Below are 23,927 nucleotides of genomic sequence, written 5' to 3'. Positions count from 1 at the left end.
GATAGGCAAGGTTACAGAGGTACAAAGAAATTCTTTTGGTCACAGTATCACAATTGGTAATTGGTTAATATTCTAAGTTATACAATTAACAGTTTCCATTTGTTCCCGCGCATTTAGTAAAACTACAAACGGTTGTGACCTTATCAGGGGCTCTCTAGGTGGTGTTTCTAGGATGTATGGGGGCATGTGTTTGTACTGGGCTCAGGAAGTTTGGGACAAATAGAGGAATATGTTTGTACTGGGCCCAGAACTAAGATATATGGTAGACACCGGTAATTAGAACAGAACAGAGCAGGACAGAGACTTTCACAACGTTTGTCCTTTCAGCGTCTGGAGTCTATAGATAACCTAATCGGTTAGGTCCGGGGTCGATCTTTAACTAGGCTCAGGGCGCCCCCCGAGCTGTCAGGGCGCCGCCCGGGCTGTTTGCCTGTGGACTTCATGTCTGCCTTTTAGTCTTTTTATTTGATCTCTTTCATTCCCCCCTTTCTCAGGTACCTCTGGAGCCAATCTTGGGTCTTATAAGTCTGATTCTGTTTCAGCATTTACAGGTTGGTATTGGGCTCTGAGGACCATGAGCTGTATGGTGTCAAACCTTTCCCTGACAAACCGCAAAATTCTGTTAATAACACAAGGTCCTACAGTAAGCAGAAATAGTAGACTCAGCAGGGGTCCAAGGAAGGGGGCTAACAGGGAAAACATATAGGAATTCCACCATTGATTTGCAGCTGAGGCAAACTGCTGTTTTCTCATTACTATGCTTAACTTACGCAACTGTTGGACCCGGTTCTCCACAAGCCCTGATTCATTTACGTAGAAGCAACAGTCTTCTTTCAGGAACATACATGTACCACCTTTTTCAGCAGTGAGTAGGTCTAGGGCCCTCTGGTTCTGCAAGGTCACCTGAGCTAGGGATGTGAGCTGTCGCTGAAGGGAGGCAAGGGACTCAGCCGACTCCTCCATAGCCATAGCAAATTGTTGGTACAATTTGTTGCTTTCTATGAGGGTGTGGCCTAGGGCTCCCCCTGCCAGTCCGGCCGCAATGAGGGATGATGTGAGGGAGATCCCCGCAGTGAGGGGGAGAAATATGGCTCGTGCAGGTCTCGGTCTAGGGGCTGGGTGAATAGCAGTACTAGTCCAGTTACCAGTGTACCCCAGGAACTCGCCAGCAGTTAGTAGAGTCAACCGGGGAACTAATGTGACAGGAAGACACAGTAGGTTGGTAACAGAGGGACCAGGTAGATTCTTAGATAATGTTCCATTACACCAAAAGAATATGCCCGGCGGGGCTCGTAGGGTGGTTCTAGGGGGCGTTACAGTGATGCTACAGAGACTGGAGTTAGTGCTTGAAAAACAGTAGGGAAACTTTTCCTGACTGGGGTTCAGGTACAGTGGCACATTAAGAATGGGGGCGTCCGTGAGATTCTGAAAGTCCCTAGTTTGGGTGGAGGATTCCCAGGGCAGAGGGACAGCGGTTAGTGGTGGATGCCCTAGGGTGGCACACAGAAAGCAGCCAGACAAGCTGTGAAGCCCTGTAAGGTTGGCAAGTTCTCATCCTTCTTGTAATAATTCTAACCAGGAGAAAGGGCATAATTCTTGTGTTAGTCTGTCTTCCTGTCGCTGGATATCCCCATGGACCAGGGGCCGTACTTGAACTAGGCCACGCCACAGATAGAGGTGACTACTAGGCCACGTGGAGGAAGAGGAATAGTATATAGCCCCATGTTGAGGCGTGGTCCAGCGGGAGTTCCAAGGATCCTTAACTATCCAAGTATTGGTACCGCCTCTACCCTGCTGGTAGAAGTTCCACCCGGATTGCTCGTTCCACCCTCTGACTGAGTGCATTTTACAGTAACTGTAGGGGCAGCCTGCGTTTTGGTGTCACCAATAGTGTTTACAATTGTACTCAGTCTGATCAAACTCAAAACATATCATTGGTGCCACTGGTTTGGCTATCTGAAAACCAGTAAAATTCAGCAAAATTGGGGCACTGCACCCTGAGGAGGGGCAATCAGCACTGGCTAATAATTTTCCCGGCTTATGAGGTTGCCCAGGGTGGGTTCGGTTTTCATAAAGCCAGAATCTCCAGACAAAGGGATTAGAAACTGGTTTTGCGTTTGCCCCAGCGGCCACTAGGGCGACTAACATTAGAGTTAGACTACCTAGCTGCATGTTTGCAGTGAGCTATGCTGTCGGCGCAGGGTGAGTTTTAAGGGGTTGTTCTTAGCTTTGTCCACAGTCCACGTGGTCGGTGCTTCTATTGCTGCCATGACGGGTCCGAGAAGATCAGAGGTTGGGTCCACCGGTTTGACGTGGGTGTAGTGGATCCACGACGCGATGCCTTCTACCTTCAGGGCGGTGGGAGTGGTTAGGAGTACTTGGAGTGGTCCCTTCCACCTGGGTTCTAAGGTCTCTTGCTGGTGTCGCTTGACCAGGACCCAGTCTCCCGACTGGTACGGATGGGGTGTCGGTGGAGGACCGGTCTCATACAATTCCTGCAGCTTAGGCCAGATTTCCTGATGAATTTTCTGCAAGGCTTGTAGGGAAAACAAGAGTTCAGAGACATTTTCTGTTTCAGATTTGAGCAGATCATCTTTTAGGCTGGGAACCAGGGGTGGAGGTCTGCCATACATGATTTCATAAGGGGTAAGGCCCAGTCTGTAAGGGGTATTACGGGCTCGGAACAGAGCGTAAGGGAGAAGGACCACCCAATTAGCGCCAGTCTCCATAGTCAATTTAGTTAAGGTCTCCTTTAAGGTCCGATTCATCCTTTCTACCTGTCCTGAACTCTGGGGCCTGTAAGCGCAATGTAATTTCCAATTAGCCCCAAGAATGGAAGCCAAATCCTGACTTACCTTAGCAACGAAGGCCGGCCCATTATCTGACCCTATCTGGATGGGAAAGCCATACCTGGGGAGGATGTCTTCCAGAATTTTCTTTGCTACAACCTGAGCGGTTTCTCTTTTGGTTGGAAATGCTTCAGTCCACCCTGAAAAGGTATCTACAAAGACAAGTAAGTACCGATACCCGTATTTTCCTGGCTTTACCTCAGTGAAATCTACTTCCCAGTAGATACCGGGCCTGGTTCCCCTGAGCCTTGTTCCTGCAGCAGCCTGGGATTGGGGATAGGCGTTGCTAAGCTGGCAGACTTTGCAACTCGTCACGATGCTGCTGGCCGTCTCCGCTATGCGTCTGATCTTAAGTTTGGAGCGTCTGATCAGGTCTATCATCCGCCGGGCACCCAGATGGGTGGTTCGGTGGATGTGTTCTAACACTTGCTGCCCTAATTTTTCTGGTAGGATAATTTGGTCATTAGTATCAGTCCACCACCCATTCTGGATCTGTTTCAGGGGAAGTTTGTCAATCCACTGGAGGTCTTGTTCTGAATAATCAGGGTGATATGGCAGGTCCCGGGGGCCCGGATCAGGGAGCTGGAGTGCAAGGAGTTGACTGGGAGCCTTTGCTACACTCCTTGCAGTTTGATCTGCCAGAAAGTTGCCTTGAGCAATTGGAGTGGTTGGCTTCTGGTGCCCTGGGCAATGTACAATAGCCAATTTTTTTGGTTTCCATAGGGCTGTTAGCAGGGCTAGGATCTCTTGCTTATTTTTTATTTCTTTTCCTTCAGCCGTTAGCAACCCTCGCTCCCTGTAAATGGCTCCATGTATGTGCGCCGTAGGGAAAGCGTATCGGCTGTCTGTGTATACTGTCAGTTTCCTCTCTGCCCCTAAGGTAAGAGCTTGGGTGAGCGCTATCAGTTCGGCCCTCTGGGCCGATGTCCCCGGGGGCAGGGGTTCCGCCCAGATTACCTCAGTCTCTGAAGTCACCGCTGCTCCAGCATACACCTCTGGCCTTGGTGTATAAAGCTACTCCCATCGGTGAACCAAACGAGGTCGGCGTCAGGAAGTGGGCGGTCCTGCAGGTCCTCTCGAACTCCGTGCACCTGGGCTAATATCTCGGTGCAATTATGGAGCGGCGCGTCCAGGTCCAGGTTGGGCAGCAGCGAGGCAGGGTTTAAGGTTGTTGGGGGCAGGAAAGTTATTCTGAGGGGATTTAATAGTAGTCCTTGGTAGTGGGTGAGCCGGGCGTTGCTTATCCATCGGTTAGGTGGCTGTTTGAGTACACCTTCAATGGCATGTGGGGTAACGACCCGTAATTCTTGTCCCAAGACAAGTTTATCAGCATCTTGTACCATCAGGGCCGTGGCTGCGATCACTCGGAGGCAAGGGGGCCACCCGGCAGCCACTGGGTCTAATTTCTTTGACAGGTAGGCGACTGGCCTCCGCCAGGGGCCTAAGTTCTGAGTCAGCACCGCCTTGGCGACGCCCTTACTCTCGTCCACGTATAAGTGGAAGGGCTTAGTGACGTCAGGCAGTCCCAGTGCAGGCACAGAGAGTAGGGCGGTTTTAATCTGTTGGAAAGCCGACTCGGCTTCTTCTGTCCAATTAAATGGCTGCTGTCCCCGCGTTGCCTGATATAAGGGCTTAGCCACCTCTGCAAACCCAGGTATCCATAGTCTACAAAATCCCGCCGACCCCAGGAATTCCCTCACTTGTCGGGTGGATTGTGGCCTGGGGATCTGCAAAACAGTCTGCTTCCGGGCGTCTGTTAACCAGCGCTGCCCTCCTTTTAGCAGGTACCCCAGATATGTTACTTCTGGTTTACAGATTTGAGCTTTCTTTGCTGAGGCCCGGTAGCCTAAACTCCCTAGAGCTTGTAAGAGACTCTTGGTCCCTTGGAGGCAAGCTTCTAGGGTCTCGGCAGCAATCAGGAGGTCATCAACATACTGTAGTAAGGTTATTTCAGGGTGTTTGTGTCGGTACTCACCCAGGTCTTCATGGAGGGCCTCATCGAACAGGGTAGGAGAGTTTTTGAATCCCTGCGGCAGTCTGGTCCATGTCAGTTGGCCGCTTATGCCCCTTTCAGGGTCAGTCCACTCGAAGGCGAAAAGCTTTTGGCTCTGAGGGGCTAAAGGCAAACTGAAGAAGGCATCTTTCAAATCTAAAACAGTGTACCATTGGTGTTTAGGGTTTAGAGTACTCAGGAGGGTATACGGGTTAGGCACGGTTGGATGTATGTCCCTAACCCTCTTATTGACTTCTCTTAAGTCTTGCACAGGTCTATACTCCCCGCTATTAGGCTTCCGTACCGGCAACAAGGGAGTATTCCAGGGTGAGTGACAGGGCCGAAGGACCCCTTGGTCGAGGAGCCGACGGATGTGGGGCATAATTCCTTCTTTGGCCTCTAGGGGCATCGGGTATTGACGCACCCGAACGGGATCTGTCCCAGGCTTGAGTTTGACAAACAAGGCAGGACAGTGTTTTGCTAGTCCTAAGCCTCCCGTTTCTGCCCAGGCTCCTGGATATTGTTGAAGCCAGGTTGCTATGTCCTGGTCAGGGGCTGATTGCTCCTGGTGGAGCCGGTACTCATCTTCTAAGGTTATAGTCAGGACGGGCACAGGCTGATTTTGGGAATCGATCACGATGGGCCCCTCAGGGAGGAAATGGATCTGTGCTCCCATTTTAGTTAGCAGCTCTCTCCCTAGTAGGGGACAGGGGCTTTCAGGGATAACCAGGAAAGAGTGGGTTACATTTTTGGCTCCGAGATTTACTGTTCTTTGTGTCGTCCAGGGGTACTTCTTAATTCCTGTGGCCCCTTGTACCCACGAGGACTTGGAGGATAATTTTCCATCAGTTTCAACTAGGACTGAGTGCTGTGCTCCCGTATCGACCAAGAACTGAACTGGGGACCCCTCCACTTGCAAAGTTACCCTAGGTTCGGGGAGAGGGACCGAACCCCGTCTTCCCTAGTCTTCGCTTTGAGCGACTAGTACGGGTGTAGGCCTAGGGGGTCCCCGTCCTTGTTGTTTCTTTTTGGGGCAGTCTCTTGCCCAGTGGCCAGTCTTTTTACAGTAGGCACATTGGTCTTTGCTCAGGTTGTTATATCTGGGGGGCCGCTTAGGTTGGGTGTTATCTGGCTGTAGGTGCTCTTTTTGTACAACCGCTGCCAGGACCTTGGTCATTTTTTCCTCTGGAGTATCTCTATTATTGTAAACCCGCTGGGCTATTTGAAGAAGGTCCTGAAGCTGTTTTCCCTCTAAGTCTTCTAATTTCTGGAGTTTCTTTCTAATGTCTGGGGTTTCCTGATTTACAAAAGACATCACAACAGCTGCTTGGCTTCCTGGGGCCTCTGGGTCTATAGGGGTATACTGCCTAAAGGCCTCCATTAATCTTTCTAAGTAGCTAGCCAGGCTTTCTGTCTTTCCCTGCAGAACAGAGTATACTTTAGCCAAATCTGTGGGCTTGCGAGCAGCCGCCCGGAGACCTGCCATTAGAGTCTGGCGATAAAGGTGTAGCCGTCCCCTACCTTCTGCCGTGTTGTAATCCCACGCCAGTCTGGACAGAGGAAAAGTCGCATTTATGAGGTTGGAGTTGGCAGTTGGTTGACCGTCGTCCCCCGGGACCAGCTTTCTAGCTTTTTTTTTTTTTTTTTTTTAGGCGGAGTCTCGCTCTGTCGCCCGGACTGGAGTGCAGTGGCCGGATCTCAGCTCACTGCAAGCTCCGCCTCCCAGGTTTACGCCATTCTCCTGCCTCAGCCTCCCGAGTAGCTGGGACTACAGGCACCCGCCACCTCGCCCAGCTAGTTTTTGTGTTTTTTAGTAGAGACGGGGTTTCACCGTGTTAGCCAGGATGGTCTCGATCTCCTGACCTTGTGATCCGCCTGTCTTGGCCTCTCAAAGTGCTGGGATTACAGGCTTGAGCCACCACACCCGGCCTCTAGCTTCTACCTGTATTCTCTCTCGCTCCTCCGTTGTGAACAAGATCCAGAGGAGCTGCTGACAATCACCCCAAGTGGGCTGGTGGGTGAACATGACACTATCCAGTAAGGCCATTAAATCTTTGGGGTTGTCTGAAAACCGAGCACTCTGAGTCTTCCAATTATATAGATCACTGGTGGAGAATGGCCAGTACTGGAGCCTGGGAGTTCCCGTGTCATCTGGGGGCTCTATTTCCTGAAGGAGTAAAGCCAGTGTGGAGTCAGGTGGCTTGGGAGGGGTAACCCGCAAAGTACATCCTCGCGTCCGCCCCGCCGGCCCTTCAGAGTTACTTTCACTTTCAGCAGGTCCCGGCGCGCCGGCCGCTTCCCGTTCGCCTGCTCCCTCCTGAGGCTCCACCCGAGGGGCTGGGACCTGGGGACCGGAGGGGTACGGAGGGGGTTCTGTGGACAGAAGGTCCTCGCTATCAGGTAGAACAGGATGGAGGGGGGCAGTCGGTTGCTTGGATTTTAGCGGCAGAGCAACCAGTGCCTTACAGGGTTCTTCAGGGGCTAATTGGAAAGGGGACAGCCAAGGGGTCGGGTTTCCTGCTAGATCCTGCCATACGAGGATATATGGGATATGATCCGGGTGACTAGCACGCCCAGGTTGGAAAACCTTGGACTTTACTCTAGTGATGACAGGAAGACAGAATGTCCCTTCAGGTGGCCACCCTACGTTAAGGGCGGGCCACTCGGAGCAGCACAGAGTAATTAATTAGCTTTCCCTTCCTGATGTCCATACCAAGATCATGGCCCCTTGCCCTAACATCCTTGAAATTACTTGTAAGAAGAGATAAGGGAGTGCTCTGGGTATTACCCATCTTGAACAGTAGTGCCCAGAGTGGCGTCTGGAACGGGTCCTGCAAGGGAAAAGTGAGTTGCTGGCTGGAACAGGTCCTGCAAGGGAAAAGTGAGTTGCTGGAATATCAACAACAAGTTCATGTTAGTCGCAGGCGCGCTCCAGAAATCTGGGTCAGAACAAGTTCAGACAAGAATCAGATGAGAGCCGGGGGACGTCTCCCACCGGTCTCCGCTGGCTGTCCTATAGCGCGTCCGCCAGGACTTATGCCAGCTTTCAGCTTCAGACCTCACGAGTCACAGATTCAGAGCGGACTTAGAGAGCCGCGGATTCAGAATGGACACAGACAGACAAACAGAGGCAAGCCGCAGACTCAGAGAGCCGCAGATTCAGAACGGACACAGACAGACAAACAGAGACGAGCTGGCTCACCTATTAGCAGATCGATTCTAGTAGATCTGTTGACCAGGGATCTGGTGGGCTTGGGGAATCCCGGACGAGCCCCCAAATGTTATGCCCAGACCGTTTGTTCCCGAAGAAGACCACCAGAGTCCAGAGTCAAAGCCAAGCGGCAAGGATCTTTAATGGAAGTTCGAACTTGGTCCCTCCGTTCTACAACATACAAGAGGGCCTCGAATGATGCATGTGCCCGCTTTTTATAGCTCGATGCATACAGGATAGGATAGGCAAGGTTACAGAGGTACAAAGAAATTCTTTTGGTCACAGTATCACAATTGGTAATTGGTTAATATTCTAAGTTATACAATTAACAGTTTCCATTTGTTCCCGCGCATTTAGTAAAACTACAAACGGTTGTGACCTTATCAGGGGCTCTCTAGGTGGTGTTTCTAGGATGTATGGGGGCATGTGTTTGTACTGGGCTCAGGAAGTTTGGGACAAATAGAGGAATATGTTTGTACTGGGCCCAGGACTAAGATATATGGTAGACACCGGTAATTAGAACAGAACAGAGCAGGACAGAGACTTTCACAACGTTTGTCCTTTCAGCGTCTGGAGTCTATAGATAACCTAATCGGTTAGGTCCGGGGTCAATCTTTAACTAGGCTCAGGGCGCCCCGCGGGCTGTCAGGGCGCCACCCGGGCTGTTTGCCTGTGGACTTCATGTCTGCCTTTTAGTCTTTTTATTTGATCTCTTTCAATGCCTGTAATCCTGGCACTTTGGAAGGCTGAGATGGGCGAATCACTTGAGGTCAGGAGTTGGAGACCAGCCTGGCCAACATGGTGAAACCCCGTCTCTACAATCTTTACAAAAGTTAGTCAGACGTGGCCGGGCGCGGTGGCTTAAGCCTGTAATCCCAGCACTTTGGGAGGCCGAGACGGGTGGATCGCGAGGTCAGGAGATCGAGACCATCCTGGCTAACACAGCGAAACCCCGTCTCTACTAAAAAATAGAAAAAACTAGCCGGGCGAGTTGGCAGGCGCCTGTAGTCCCAGCTACTCGGGAGGCTGAGGCAGGAGAATGGCGTAAACCTGGGAGGCGGAGCTTGCAGTGAGCTGAGATCTGGCCACTGCACTCCAGCCTGGGCGACTGCGAGACTCCGTCTCAAAAAAAAAAAAAAAAAAGTTAGACGTATGGTTGGGTGCCTGTAGTCCCAGCTACTTGGGAGGCTGAGGCAGGAGAATTCGCTTGAATCCGGAGGTGAAAGTTGCAAGGAGCTGAGGTTGTGCCACTGCACTCCAGCCTGGCAGACAGAGCAAGACTCTGGCTCCAAAACAAACAAACAAAGAAAACCTCTAGCTTGGGATCGGCCTTCTCTTCTATTATTTTTATTTTTAAAATAATTTTTAAAAACTAGATGTTGGGCCGGGCGCGGTGGCTCAAGCCTGTAATCCCAGCACTTTGGGAGGCCGAGATGGGCGGATCACGAGGTCAGGAGATCGAGACCATCCTGGCTAACACTGTGAAACCCCGTCTCTACTAAAAAATACAAAAAACTAGCCGGGTGAGGTGGTGGGCGCCTGTAGTCCCAGCTACTCGGGAGGCTGAGGCAGGAGAATGGCGTGAACCCGGGAGGCAGAGCTTGCAGTGAACCGAGATCATGCCACTGCACTCCAAAGCGAGACTCCGCCTCAAAAAAAAAAAAATAGACGTTGATGCTATGTTGCCGAGGCTGGCCTCAAACTCCTGGCCTCAAGTGACCCTCCCGCCATGACCTCCAAAAGTGCTGGGAATGTAGGTGTGAGCACTGCACCCAGACTTGTTTTTTTCTACAAAAAAAAGAAAAAAAAAATGCAGGATTATCTTCCAGAGCTAATTAATATCTTCAAATAACCACAATCCCATTAAGGAAAAATGTCACTCGACAGCAAATAATCAGTCCAGACCAATATGATCACACTTGATGTGAAGGTGAGAAAAGTTCATATTTATTACATTTCCCCAAGAGACACACTGCACTGTTCTCTTGAAAACGCACAGCCCATGTCCTCCTTTAGAACACACATCCTCTTTAAAGTAACATACAAACGTGTCAATACAAGGTAAAAAATTACATCTGAATTCTCACATTTCAAACATACACTAAATATCAAATAAAAATATACTTTTACAAGAATTTAGGGGAACTATCATGTAGCTATAAGTGTAATACATATATTAAGTATCATAGGTAAAAAGAATGCTCCGTTCAGCACCACAGGTAATAATAGATACAAAGATTTAAAGATAAAAGATTTAGGATAAAAAGAATTCTCTCTTAAAAAGGAAAACAAAATTATATTTATGTGTATATAGCAGCTGTAATACCCATCTCACAACTTTATAGGAGCAATGTCTATTCAAAAATACCAATATTTTCAAAATATTTTAATGAAATGTAGTAATAATTCTATGCCCATCTTTATCAAAACAAACCAATAAAATATATAGTATATATTAGACATGTTAGTATATATGTCTAAGACATGTTAAAAATCACAACTGAATTCTCACAATTCACTAACAAACCTAAACAACAAATAAAAATGTCTGTGATGAAAACTTAGGGGAATATTATACCAATAGCTGTAAATAAAAGAGATTATTATGTAAGTATCATAGATAAAAAATGTACTCGCTCCAGAGGTACATATAATAATACAGAAAATAAAAGATTTAGGATAAAAAGGATTCTCTCTTAAAGTGAAAATAAAGTTATCTTTATGTATATATAACAGCTATAACTCTCATCAAAAAATCTACAGAACTGCATGTTTTCAAAAGTACAACAATTTCCAAACTACTTGAAACAAACATATTAATAATTCAATGGCCCACATTTTCCAAACAAATCAATAAAATGCGTAGTGTGCATGAAGCTATCTGTTACGGTCTATGGCACTCATATTTCACAAAGAATTCCGTGCCAATCTGAGTGTCTGCCCTGTGCCTTCAAATGCTCCAGGACTGTGGCAACCAAGTCCATAGGAAACAGGACCTCCAGGTCCCACCCCAGGGAGGTTGGAATTCAGCAATATCAAAAGGGAGGTGGTGCCGCAGGAAGAGGTGGAACCAGAAACACCCCTGGTTTCTCACTGTTCTCTATGGATTCCTAGAAGTAGCCCCCCGGTCCTAAGAGGACAACGTGATCACTGTATTCCGCTCCTTTTAGAACAGTCCAGGTTCTTCTAGATGATCTGCACAAATGGCTCCTCTCCTCCTTCCTAGTGTCTCCCATTAGCGTTGGAATAGAGTTCTTGCTGAAAATCCGCATCTCCCCGGGCCCGGTGTTCTGGAAGTGAGAGAGGATGTCACACTTCAGGGAGGCAGCTCTCTAGACAGGAAGGTTATTCACATCCCACGTCAAGTCTAACTAGAGTTCAGAGCAATTGGGAAATGCAATTTTATCTCCTGACTTTCATTCTATACCCTGCTTCTGAACCATTGTGTTCAACTGTGATACTTACACTTTGGGACCCTGACTCCAAAACTCACTCAGTACACCCAAAGTCAGCCCCAGTGATCTTCATAGCAAGGACTTTGGGTGGGTCTGCCCAGGCAGTAGGGCACCCTCAGAGAATGTGGCTTTGGACCTCATCACAGCTGGGACCTTTTGGGTCACTTCAGAGCTAAACTTGTAACCATGCTAGATCTGTTTCTAATGTGACAACATCACGAACCACGAGTCCAGAAGCCTAATCCATAATCCTACCTCCTCATGATGAAGTCTCATGCTCTGCTCAACGTGGTCAGCTGCACAAGATGTAAACCAAAGCTCCACTGAACCCTCAACCCAAATGGGTAACTCAAGTGCGTCAATCATAGTGAACCTCCCGGAACTCAGTATTTGTGATTATTTTTGAGTCAGGGTCTCACTCTGTCACCCGGGGTGGAGTGCTGTGGCAGGATCAGGGCTCCCTGCAGCCCTGACCTCCCAGGCTCCAGCGATCCTCCCCCTCAGCCTCCTGAGTAGTTGGGAGTAGAGATGCCTCCCACATCGCCTAGCTAATTTTTGTATTTTTGTGGAGAGGGAATCTCGCCACGTTGCCCAGGCTTGCAGCTGGATCAAGCAATTGGGTTCCTCAGATTTCCAAAATAGAACCCAATATTCTTCCTTTACCCCGGAGGACGCAGATATACCTTCTCTCAGGCCGATGACCTCAGGCCTCCATGGTCCCTGGAGCTCTAAGAAAGGTGGCACGATCTCGCGCCCACACCCAGTGCTCTGGGTCATAAGCCTGGATCTGGAAAAACAAACACCCTTTGACAAGATGGGGACTCGCCAGGATACCCCTCTCTCCCCTCGTCCAGCCTCCAGCCCACCCGATTCCTCCCCATATCCACCTCCCCACGCCCCACCCACCTCCTCCAACTCCTCCAGGGAAACCCAGGCCCTGAAGCCCATGGAACGGAAGAACTGGAACCGAAGCTTATGGAACAAGGCTTTCTGAGAGGGGTTCTTCCTGGCCCCCCGGCGCATGGAATAGAAGAACTGGAAACGACGCTTCTGGAATGAGGGTATCTGAGAGCGGTTCTTCCTGTACAGGAAGTAGATGATGTTTTGCTTGGGGGTCTTGCTGTCCTCCTCCATGTCATTGGCCAGGTAGCTGGGGACAGAAATCAGGTTACTGCTTAGGGGCACCACCAGGAGAGACCTCCGGCTGAGGTCAGCTTCCCAGAGGAGGGCAGGGGACCGTCCTCAGCTCAGGACTGGCACCCACCCAGCAGAGAGTCACGCCTTCCTCAGAGGGCTCTGCTGGACAGAGACCTGCTGAAGGGCGTCTCCCACTCCTTCAAGATAGAGACAAAAACCCAACTGGTGACTGAGAGTGGTGGCTTACGCGTGGAACCCCAGCACATTGGGAGGCTGAAGCAGGAGGATCACTTGAGGCCAGGAGTTTGAGATGGGCCTGGGCAACATAGCAAGACCCTCATCTCTATTAAAAATATAAAATATACGCCGGACGTGGTGTCTCATGCCTGTAATCCTAGCACTTTGGAAGGCTGAAGCAGGTGGATTGCTGGAGACCAGGAGTTTGAGACCAGCCTGGTCAACATGGAGAAACCCCATCTCTCCTAAAAATGTAAAAATCAGCCTGGTGTGGTGGCACAGCCATTAGTCCTAGCTACTCAAGAGGCTGAAGCATAAGAATTGTGTGAACCCAGGAGGTAGAGGTTGCAGTGAGCTGAGATTGGGCCACTCCATTCCAGCCTGAGGGGCACAGCAACACTCTGTCTCAATAAATAAATAACTGTCCAGGTGTGGTGGCACAGCCCTGTAGTCGCAGCTAATCAAGAGGCTAAGGTGGGAGGATCCCTTGAGCTCAGGATATGGAGGCTGCACTGAACTATGATCTCAACACTGCACTCCAGCTTGGGGGACAGGGCAAGTCTGTCTCAAAAAAATAAAAGAAATTGGATACATTGATATTTTGCCAGGACCCTGCCTTCTACAGGCATCTAGTCTAATGGGACTGGGAGTAATCAGGGCAGATGACCTAATCCCAATGTCACATTATCATAGGATGTAACTGGAGAGCTACGATATGCCGAAGTTGGAAGATGAGGGAAGGCACGACAGAGGCTGTGGGGTCAACTGACTTCAAGGAATGTGTCCTTCCCTTCAGAACGACGTGTGCGGGACACCCAGACAGAAAACACAAACGCAAAGTCAGTGGAGGGCATTTGAAAGGAGCAGTGAAGCCAAGCCAGGAAACACCAAGATGGCGAGCCAGTGTGGTTGTAGAGATTGTAGAGAGGGTGGAATTGGCACTGTGGACCCTGGCCCCGATTTAGAAAGACATCTGCTAAGGAAGTTGTTCAGGTGGGCAGTGAGGGCATTGTGCTTTGGAAAGATGCTCCGGCTGCACTAGGAAGCCCCCTGGCTTGGGGAGAGACTCCAGGAGACCCCGTCAGGGAGCATTTGACAGTGGATTCGAGTGACGCAGGGGGGACTTGAACTGTGATCTCCGTCATGGGAACCCGGAGGAGGTCGATGGCATTTGCGGTTGATGTGGGAGGGAGAGAGAGAAGAACCAGAAAGGCTGCTTGCTGGGGGAACTGTCGTGTCCGCTCCTCCGCTCCTTTTCCCTTTTCTTCTCCCCTTAGGAGTGGTTTACGGTTCCTTTTGTTTTTTTCTTTTATTTGTACAGCGGGGTTGGAGTTTGTTTTTTTTTGGCTTTTTTTTTTTTGGCGGGGGGCAGAAAGTCTTGCTCTGTCACCCAGGCTGTTGTGCAGTAGCTCAACCTTAGCTTACTGCAACCTCCACCTCCTGGGTTCAAAGGGTTCTCTTGCCTCAGCCTCCTGAGTAGCTGGGATTACAGGTGCACACCACCATGCCCAGCTAATTTTTCTGTTTTTAGTAGAGATGGGGTTTGGCCATGTTGGCCAGGCTGGTCTCAAACTCCTGACCTCAGGTGATCCACCTGCCTCGGCCTCCCAAAATGCTGGTAATATAGGCATGAGCCACTGCACCCAGCCTGAGTTTCTTTTTAGAAACAACAGTCTAAGAACAAGATAGTATAATCCTGTCTTTTTTGTACACAGAGTAAAGAGGACAAATAGGTGAAAGGATATGAAAGGCTGGAATCCCACTTCCCCCGCTGTCCCAGGGCATTGGATATTGACGGATAGGAGGAAGCAAACCACTCACAGAGCCAGGAAGAAATGAATGCGTTGGTATTGCCAGGAGAAGAGGCCGGCCCGGCTAAAATATGCTATGACCATAGCCAGGAGGTACTGATGGAGAGAAAGGAACACAAAAAGGGAGAGGTCACATCTTGGAAGAGGAAGATTGTGGAGAGGGGGAATGAGGGTCTGGGGAAAGGCTGCACCTCAAAGAAGGGACCTCAGTGTTGGGGTAGCTGTACTCATTTGGAAATGGCGGGGTGGAGGGATATTCGAAGATCGGATGCAAATCCGAGAAGTCGGAGGAAGGGTTTTTGGTGATGCTCCCAGGATGGTGGGTTCTGATGGGATCTTTGCAGGGGGTGTGTCTAGGTGGGCTGGTGTCAGGAGGGTCTTTTTTGTGCCAGGCAGAGAACTGTCCCAAAGAGCAGAGAGTAGAGGGGCCAGGAGCTTCAGGGCTGCGGCCAGACTGTGGCCTAGGGCTCAGATCCCAGAGGACCCCTAGGAGAGGCAGGGACTATTCATTCACTTGGCAAGAGACCAGGAGAGTCCTGAGGGAGATGCTGACATCATAAAAAGACCAAGAATAGCCGGGAGTGGTGGCTCGAGCCTGTGATGCCAGTACTTTGAGAGGTGGAGCCAGGAGGATCATGTGAGCCCAGTGTTTCGAGAACAACCTGGGCAACATAGACCCTGTTTCTACAAAGATTTCAAAAATTAGTTGGGCATGGTAGCATGTGCTAGTCCCAGCTCCTCAGGAGACTGAGGCAAGAGGATTGCTTGAGCCCAGGAATTAGAGGCTTCAGTGAGCTGTGATCATGCCACTGCACTCCATCCTGGGGAGCAGAGCTAGACTCTGTCTCAGAAAAAAAAAAAAAAAAAATGTGTGAGGTGGCCGGGCACGGTAGGTCAAGCCTATAATCCCAGCACGTTGGAAGGCCGAGACGGGCGGATCACGAGGTAAGGAGATTGAGACCATCCTGGCTCCCCGTCTCTACTAAAAAATACAAAAAACTAGCCAGGCGAGGTGGCGGGCACCTGTAGTCCCAGATACTTGGGAGGCTGAGGAAGGAGAATGGCGTAAACCCGGGAGGCGAAGCTTGCAGTGAGCTGAGATCCGGCCACTGCACTCCAGCCTGGGTGGCAGAGCGAGACTCCATCTTAAAAAAAAAAAATGTGGGTGCCAAGACTCAAGACTGTGGTAGCTGGTCGGGCACAGTGGCTGACGTCTGTAATCTCAGCACTTTGGGAGGCCAGCGCGGGTGGATCACGTGAGGTCAGGCGTTCAGGACCAACCTGGCCAACATGGCAAAACCCCGTCTCTACTAAAAACAGAAAAATTAGCCAGGCGTGGTGGTTCACGTCTGTAATCCCAGCTGTTTGGAGGGTGAGGCAGGAGAATCACTTGAACCCGGGAGGCGTCGGCTGCAGTGAGTCAAGATCAAGACACTGCCCTTCAAGCTGGGCAAGACTCTATCTCACACACACACACAAACACACACACACACACAAAAGACTGTAGGAGTATCTGGTGGGAGGTGGTGGAGGGAGAACTGTGGGTTTGGAAGCGGTGCCCTCCCCCGGGCCGTGCATTAGAACAGGAGCACAGTTACATGGAGAACAACCTTACCTTGTCCGACACCCTCAGATATTTGTCCCAGGCCAGGAATCTTTTAATGACAGGATCCTCTGTGATTAGAGAGCAGATGTCAGCATGAGAAGCAGGACAGGGTTTCCGTGGGAGCAGCAGGGCAGCGAGGAGAAGTGTGCCTCCTGGGGGGAAGTCTCAGGATTTGGCCACGGGTGAGGGGGATGTGAGAGGGGAGAATGAGTTTCACTGGGCAAGGGAGAGAGGCTCCTGCTCTGAGACTCCCCTGGGAAGAGGCTGAAGGAGGCCCTGGGTGTGAGAATCTACAGGATGTGGGGCTGGGAATGAGCCAGGACGTCCTCCCAGCAGACCCGGAGGGACCGCTGCAGAGTCATAAAGGAATTCCCATCATTTCCTCATGAGACAGTCACATCAGGGTGTGACCATGGCCTTGGTATGCCCACTATGGATGGAGACACTTAGGTTTAGAAAAGTTAGTAAGAGACATTAAGTTTCAGAGGGCACTGCTGAAACCACTGTCTTTGTTTATTGATTTTGTTTTTCTTTATTTGATTTTTATTTATTTATTTATTTATTTTGAGACAGAGTCTTGCTCTGTGGGCCAGGCTGGAATGCAGTGGTGCGATCTCGGGTCACTGCAACCTCTGCCTCCCAGGTTTAAGCGATTCTCCTGTCTCAGCCTCCCTGGTAGCTGGGATTACAGGCATGAGCTACCATGCCCAACCTTGGTTTTTCTTTTGAGACAGTGTTTTGCTCTGTCACCCAGGCTGGAGCGCAGTGGTGCAGTCATAGCTCATTACATCCTCAAAGTCCTGAGTTCAAGCAATCCTCTTGCCTCAGCCTCCCAACGTGCTGGGATCTCAAGCATGAGCCACCACGCCTGGCCCGAAACCAAACTTTCTTATCCCAAGCACTGACCTTTATCAAGTCTAGCCTAATCCTCTATCGTCTCCTAGGTGTCCCTCATTAGTGATCACTTCAGAGTCCTCCCACATGGAGAGCTCACCCAGTAGGGGCATATTGTTTCCATTGGAAAAGTGTGGTTATTGGAAGTTTCCTCTTTTTAGAAAGAACAGGATTGGAGGTGCTCTCTGGGGTGTCCTCCTACCAAGCAGCCTGTTGAAGGCCTCGTGGTGTTCGGGGAGTACGGGCGACACTCGCCGTCGCTTCAGCTTCATCTTGAGGCCACACAGCGTCTCCGCCACCCAGGTCTCCTCAGGCTCAGGGGCGAGCTCCTTCTCTGGCTCCTCCTCAGATTGGTCCAACCACTCCCTCTTCCTTTTCCAGCAAAGGGACCTACATGAGGGGCTGAGATCTACCCCAAGGGCTGAGTAAAGAAACCAGACCACCGTGTAATGCTTCTGCAATTGAACACCTTAGACCCCGACCCCAAACCCCAAAGCACTCTCCATCCTCCCCAGCCTCACAGACTGCTGACTTCTCCAAGCCATCTTTCCTTCTGTCTGTCTCCTCTGCTGAGCCCCATGTGCCGCTCCGTCTCCTCCCCATTCTCCCGTTTCTCTGTCCTCAGAACACTTCCTCATGTCCTTCCCTGGTCCCTGGCTCTCTGAGTCCCTTCTTTACTTTTGTTTTTTTTTTTTTTTTTTTTTTGAGACACAGTGTTGCTTTGTGGCCTAGGCTGGAGTGTAGTGGTGTGATCTCGGCTCACTGCAACCTCTGTCTCCCCAGTTCCAGTGATTCTCCTGCCTAAGCCTCCCGAGTAGCTGGGATTACAGGTGCCCACTATAACGCCCAGCTCATTTTTGTAGTTCTAGAAGAGACAGGGTTTCACCATATTGGTCAGGCTGGTCTCAAACTTCTGGCCTCAAGTGATCCGCCTGCCTTGGCCTCCCAGAGTGCTGGGATTACAGGTGTTGAGCCACTGCATGCTGCCTCAGTACCTCCATTCTTCTCACATACCCTCCTCACATGCTCCTTCCTGACTTCTGGGCCCTTCCTTCCTTTTCGTTTTTTTTTTTTTTTTTTTAGACAGGTTCTCACTCTATCACCAAGACTGGAGTTCGGTGATGCTATCTTGGCTCAAAGCAACCTCCACCTCCCAGGTTCAAGCGATTCTCCTGTCTCAGCATCCCAAGTAGCTGGGATTACAGGCGTGCACCACCATGCCTGGCTAATTTTTGTACTGTTAGTATAAGTGAGGTTTCCCTATATTGGCCTGGTTGGTCTCGAACAATTGACCTCAAGTGATCCACTGTCTCGGCCTCCCAAAGTACTGGGATTACAGGCATGAGCTACCACACCCGGGCTTTGTTTTTCTTTGGACACAGGGTTTTGCTCAGTCATCCAGGCTGGAATGTAGTGGTACAGTCATAGCTCACTGCAGCCTCAAAGTCCTGAGTTCAAGGAGTCCCCTTGACTCAGCCTCCCAATGTGTGAGCCACCGTGCCTGGCCTGAAACCAAGCTTTCTTTTTTTTTTTCTTGAGATGGAGTCTCGCTCTGTCGCCCAGGCTGGAGTGCAGTGGCGCGATCTCGGCTCACTGCAAGCTCCGCCTCCTGGGTTCACGCCATTCTCCTGCCTCAGCCTCCCAAGTAGCTGGGACTACAGGCACCCGCCACCACGGCTGGCTAAGTTTTTGTATTTTTAGTAGAGACGGGGTTTCACTGTGTTAGCCAGGATGGTCTCTATCTCCTGACCTCGTGATCCGCCTGCCTCAGCCTCCCAAAGTGCTGGGATTACAGGCGTGAGCCACCGTGCCCAGCCGAAACCAAGCTTTCTTATCCCAAGCACCCACGTCTATCAAGTCTAGCCTAATCCTCTATCTTCTCCTAAGCGTCACTCATGAGTGATCACTTCTGAGTCCTCCTGCATGGAGAGCTCACCCACTAGGGGCATATTTTTCCCATTGGAAAAGAGTGGTTATTGGAAATTTCCTCTTTTATAGAAGAACAGGATTGGAGGTGCTCTTTGGGGTGTCCTCATACCAAGCTGGCTATTGAAGGCCTTGTGGTACTCGGGGAGCATGGGCGACACTCGCCGTCGCTTCAGCTTCATCTTGAGACCACACAGTGTCTCCACCACCCAGGTCTCCTCAGACTCAGGGGCGAGCTCCTTCTCTGGCTCTTCCTCAGAATGGTCCGACCACTCCCTCTTCCTTTTCCAGCAAAGGGACCTACATGAGGGGCTGGGATCTACCCCAGGGACTGAGTAAAGAAACCAGACCACCGTGTAATGCTTCTGCAACTGATCACCTTAGACCCCGACCCCAAACCACTCTCCATCCTCCCCGATCACCTTAGACCCCGACCCCCAAACCCCAAAGCACTCTCCGTCCTCCCCAGCCTCGTAGACTGCTGGCTTCTCCAAGCCATCTTTCTGACTTTCTCCTCTGCTCAACCCCATGTGCCACTCCTTCTCCTCCCCATTCTTCCATCTCTCTGTCCTCAGAACACATCCTCATGTTCTTCCCTAGTCCTTGGCTCTCTGAGTCCCTCCTTTTGTTTTTTTTGTTTCGAGAGAGAATCTTGCTTTGTCACCCAGGCTGGAGTGTAGTGGTGCAATCTCAGCTCACTGCAACATCCATCTCCCGGATTCCAGTTATTTCCTGCCTCAGCCTCTCTGGTAGCTGGGATTACAGGTGCCTGCCATAATGCCCAGCTCTATTTTGTATTTTTAGTAGAGATGGGGTTTCACCATCTTGGCCAGGCTGATCTCAAACTCCTGGCCTCAAGTGATCCTCCTGCCTTGACCTCCCAAAGTGCTGGGATTACAGGTGTTAGCCACTGCACCTGGCCTGAGTTTCTCCATTCTTCCCACACACCCTTCTCAGGTTCTCCTTCCTGACCTCTAACCCTTTTTTTTTTTTTTTTTTGAGACAGCGTCTCACTCTTTCACACAGAGTGGAGTGCAGTAGCGCGATCTCGGGTCACTACAATCTCTTCCTCCCAGGCTCAAGCAATTCTCTTGTCTCAACCTTCCAAGTAGCTGGGATTACAGGCACGCACCATTACCGCCTGGCTACTTTTTGTTCTTTTAGTAGAAATGGGGTTTCACCATGTTGGCCAGGCTGGTCTTGAACTCCTGACCTCAGGTGATCTGCCCGCCTTGGCCTCCCAAAGTGTTGGGGTTACAGGCGTGAGCCACCGCACCCAGCTCCCTTCCTTCGAGTTAGTCAATCCTATCCCACCTCTTCTTCCTCCAGTCCCCTCACCTTTTGGTCCCGACACTTCATCATCCACTACCTCCTGGAGGGGGTACCCTGAGGTGTTCGGTTGGGGGCTCTCCTCCTTATCCTCGGGGAGCAGGGTCGTGATCTTTCCCAAAATCTGTTCCATCCCACGCAACCTAGTCTCTGTTCTGTCCGAGACCTTCTTCTGGACTCCGCTAGGAGCCAGAAGAGTGCGTTATGAATTCTCGAGGCTGGGAGAAGTCAGGAGTGGCGAACAGCTCTGAGAAGATGCTGTTGTCCACCTCAGCTCCCAGGTGCCAACGGAGTCCGGTCCCTCCAATCAGGAAGGTTGGAATCTCTGATGTCATTGGCCATTCCAACCTGGCAACCAGTTTGAAGAAAAACACATGTAACTGCCAGACTGATCTCTTGTCCCGGAGATCCTGGGTGAATGGTGTCTCCTTCCACTGTCCCGACCTCAGACCACTGTCCACAAGCATCTTCAGTGTCTCTGTATCCCTCTGTTCCCTGTCCCAGCAGAGGCTGTGTCCTGTCCACTCAAAGCCTGAAGCATGTTGGGGTCTCCTCTTCTCTGTACATGCCCATTTCAGAGTCCAGTGTGGTGGGAGAGAACAGGGTGGGAAAGGACTAGGGGAAGCAGAAATGAAACCTGACAAGAGTGAGATGATCATGTACAAGAGATCCCAGGAACATTGACTCGATGAAAAAGTCACATGAGAGCACTCAATTTGGCAGAGCTTTTCTGCCGAATGTTCACTGAAATTCACTGTCCGAGATTCTGTACTGGGGGTACACGCATCCTGTGCCCTAAGAGACATTTTGAGGCCTGAAAATCAAAAGAATCTGCCCATGATCTCACACATAATTCCACTGGTGTCCCCAGTTTCAGGGAGTCCATGGATTACCTAAAGCCAGCCCCTCCAGTTCGGCTAAGAAACTCTAGTCTATATATCATGTTTTGTATCATATGTATTGCTCTGAACTCAGAAATTTCCCTACCGTTTATGGATTCTATGAATAAAATATCGCATGTACAGAAAGACTAAATCGAAAAATCTCAGCTGTGTGCAGTGGCTCGTGCTTGTAATCCCAGCACTTTGGGTGGCCAAGGAAGACTGCCTGAGGCCAGCAGTTCAAGATCAGTGTAGGCGACATAGCAAGATCCCCATCTCTAAAAAAACAAAACCAAACCAAATTAGCCAGGTGTGGTGGTTGGCACCTGTGTGCCAACTACTTGTGAGACTCACGTGACAGGAAGATGGCTTGAGCCCAGGAGTTGGAAGCTGCAGTAAGCTGTGATCTGGCCACTGCACTCCAGTCTGGGTAACACAGCAAGACGTTGTGTCAAAAAAATTTTTCTTTGATAAAAAAAAATAAAAGAGTTGCATGACATTCAGAGACCATCCGAAAAACCTGGGGGTTCCTGGCCTGCCTCAGTGGCTCATGCCTGTAATCCCAGCACTTTGGGAGGCCAAAAGGGGGTGGATCACTTGAGGTCAGCAGTTTGAGCCCAGCCTGGCCAACATGGTGAAACCCCATCTCTACTAAAAATACAAAAAATTAGCCAGGTATGGTGGCGGGTGCCTGTATCCCAGCTACTCAGGAGTGCTGGGCTGGAGAATCACTTGAAATCGGGGTGCGGAGGTTGCAGCGAGTCAAGATCTCACCATTGCAGGGCAGCCTGGGGAACAAGAGCAAAACTGCGTCTGAAAAAAAATAAAGAACCTGTGAGTGAGTCCCACACGGCTTCCTAATGGGCTGCGGCTCTCCTGGGAGTCTCTTGCTCATGGGAAAGGCACAAACTGAATGAGGAAGCAGATCCCAGTGCTGTGGAAGTCCCATTGTTAGGAAGCTCTGCTTTTCTAGAATTCAAATTTTCATTCATGACCCTCTAAACCGTCAGAGCTGGGTGGGTCTTTCTACAACAAAACAGTTTGCTGGCCGGGCGCGGTGGCTAAAGCCTGTAATCCCAGCACTTTGGGAGGCCGAGACAGGCGGATCACGAGGTCAGGAGATCGAGGCCATCCTGGCTAACACGGTGAAACCCCGTCTCTACTAAAAAATACAAAAAACTAGCTGGGCGAGGTGGCGGGCACCTGTAGTCCCAGCTACACGGGAGGCTGAGGCAGGAGAATGGCGTAAACCTGGGAGGCGGAACTTGCAGTGAGCTGAGATCCGGCCACTGCACTGCAGCCCGGGCGACAGAGCAAGACTCCGTCTCAAAAACAAAAAAAATCTCAAAACAGGCTGGCTGCAGTGGCTCATGCCTGTAATCCCAACACTTTGGGAGGGTGAGGTGGAGGGATCACTTGAGGTGAGGAGTTAGAGACCAGCCTGGCCAACATGGTGAAACCCCATCTCTACTAAAAATACAAAAAATTAGCTGGGCGTAGTGCTGGGGGCCTGTAACCCCCACTGCTCGGGAGGCTGAAGCAGGAGAATCACTTGAACCTGGAATGTGGAGGTTGCAGTGAGCCAAGATCACATCACTGCACTCCAGCCTGGGCAACAGAGTAAGACTCTGCCTCAAAAAAAAAAAAAAAAAAAAAAAAAAAAGAATGAGTTGGTGATTGGATCAGTTGCTATAGTTAATAAAAGGAGTCAATAGCCTGATACATTACTTGAGGTTGCTGCTTTAGTTATAGCTTCAATAGTCCCTTAAAGTAAAGCTCAGACTTGGATATGACCCGTTCACACTCTTTATGACAAGAACAAAATTAACTTTTGAAAGATTTTGGGTAACATCTCTCGTGCTCCTTATCCTTGCTTTTTATAATCACATTAGCATCTGAGTGCAGATGTTCTAGTTCCCTTTGCACCATGGGATTGACTATGATAACTTTATACAAAGAATTACTCTAAAGAATACCAGACAAAACCATGAAAACGTCGCTGTTTTAGCTACGGATTACTATTGTTCTAGTATCTTGAGCTAGATTTATATAGCACGAAACAGCGTATCATTGTTTTATGGCCCCTAAAATGGGTTGCTTTTTACCTCAGAATTTGTGTGGGGGGTGGGAGAGAGATGAGGATGGGAGACAAGGCTCTCCCTCTGCTGAAGTGCAGGAATTTCATGTGTGTTTCTTGACCGCTGCAGGACGGCCAGCTGATTGAGTGTCGCTGCTGCTATGGGGAATTTCCATTCGAGGAGCTGACGCAGTGCGCAGATGCTCACTTGTTCTGCAAAGAGTGTCTCATCAGATACGCCCAAGAGGCAGTCTTGGATCTGGAAAGGTAAGAACTGTGTAATACGTCCCATGTATATAGGACACATTCCTGGAGTCTAAGGAGACCATGTTGATAGATAAGTGTAAGTGCCTCTTTCAGGGTGAGGTGGAATTCTGCTGGTGTGCTTATGTGTGCATTACCTGTTGTGTGTGATTATGTGGGTTCCCTAAGCACAGCAGATTTCTTTTCAGGGAGCAGTAGAATTCTTCCACGCCCCCATACCTAGCTGCAGAGGAGCACCCGCTTCAACTCTTATTCAT

At 50.1% G+C, this 23,927-nt stretch overlaps 2 protein-coding genes across 2 annotated transcripts; one reads left to right on the top strand and one right to left on the bottom strand.

Annotated features, from left to right (window-relative positions):
* Positions 1 to 10,721: 10,721 nt before the first annotated feature.
* Positions 10,722 to 20,635, bottom strand: LOC117072208 (putative speedy protein E16; the record flags this gene model as incomplete). The annotated part of the gene is made up of 8 exons (XM_033192124.1): positions 10,722 to 11,343; positions 12,192 to 12,295; positions 12,415 to 12,658; positions 14,704 to 14,789; positions 16,309 to 16,367; positions 17,396 to 17,614; positions 19,232 to 19,450; positions 20,458 to 20,635. Coding segments are annotated over 7 exons (1,089 nt in total), but the record flags the coding sequence as incomplete, so codon positions are not given.
* On the top strand, positions 20,612 to 23,677 carry LOC117072207 (E3 ubiquitin-protein ligase RNF216-like). Its single transcript, XM_033192123.1, has 2 exons — positions 20,612 to 20,763; positions 23,537 to 23,677. The coding sequence occupies exons 1-2, from the start codon at positions 20,653 to 20,655 to the stop codon at positions 23,675 to 23,677; spliced, it is 252 nt and encodes an 83-aa protein (XP_033048014.1). The 5' UTR covers positions 20,612 to 20,652.
* The last annotated feature ends 250 nt before the right edge of the window (positions 23,678 to 23,927 follow it).

Source organism: Trachypithecus francoisi, unplaced genomic scaffold, assembly GCF_009764315.1.
Source record: "Trachypithecus francoisi isolate TF-2019V2 unplaced genomic scaffold, Tfra_2.0 Lachesis_group4, whole genome shotgun sequence".
NCBI classification, from domain to species: Eukaryota; Metazoa; Chordata; class Mammalia; order Primates; family Cercopithecidae; genus Trachypithecus; species Trachypithecus francoisi.
This window is presented reverse-complemented; position numbering and strand designations above follow the sequence as displayed.

Excerpts from the sequence above, each read along its gene's own strand:
- LOC117072207 (XM_033192123.1), top strand. The coding sequence starts at position 20,653 with ATGAATTCTCGAGGCTGGGAGAAGTCAGGAGTGGCGAACAGCTCTGAG. Across the intron at positions 20,764-23,536 it reads CGGTCCCTCCAATCAGGAAG|GACGGCCAGCTGATTGAGTG; the intron begins GTTGGAATCTCT and ends TGACCGCTGCAG.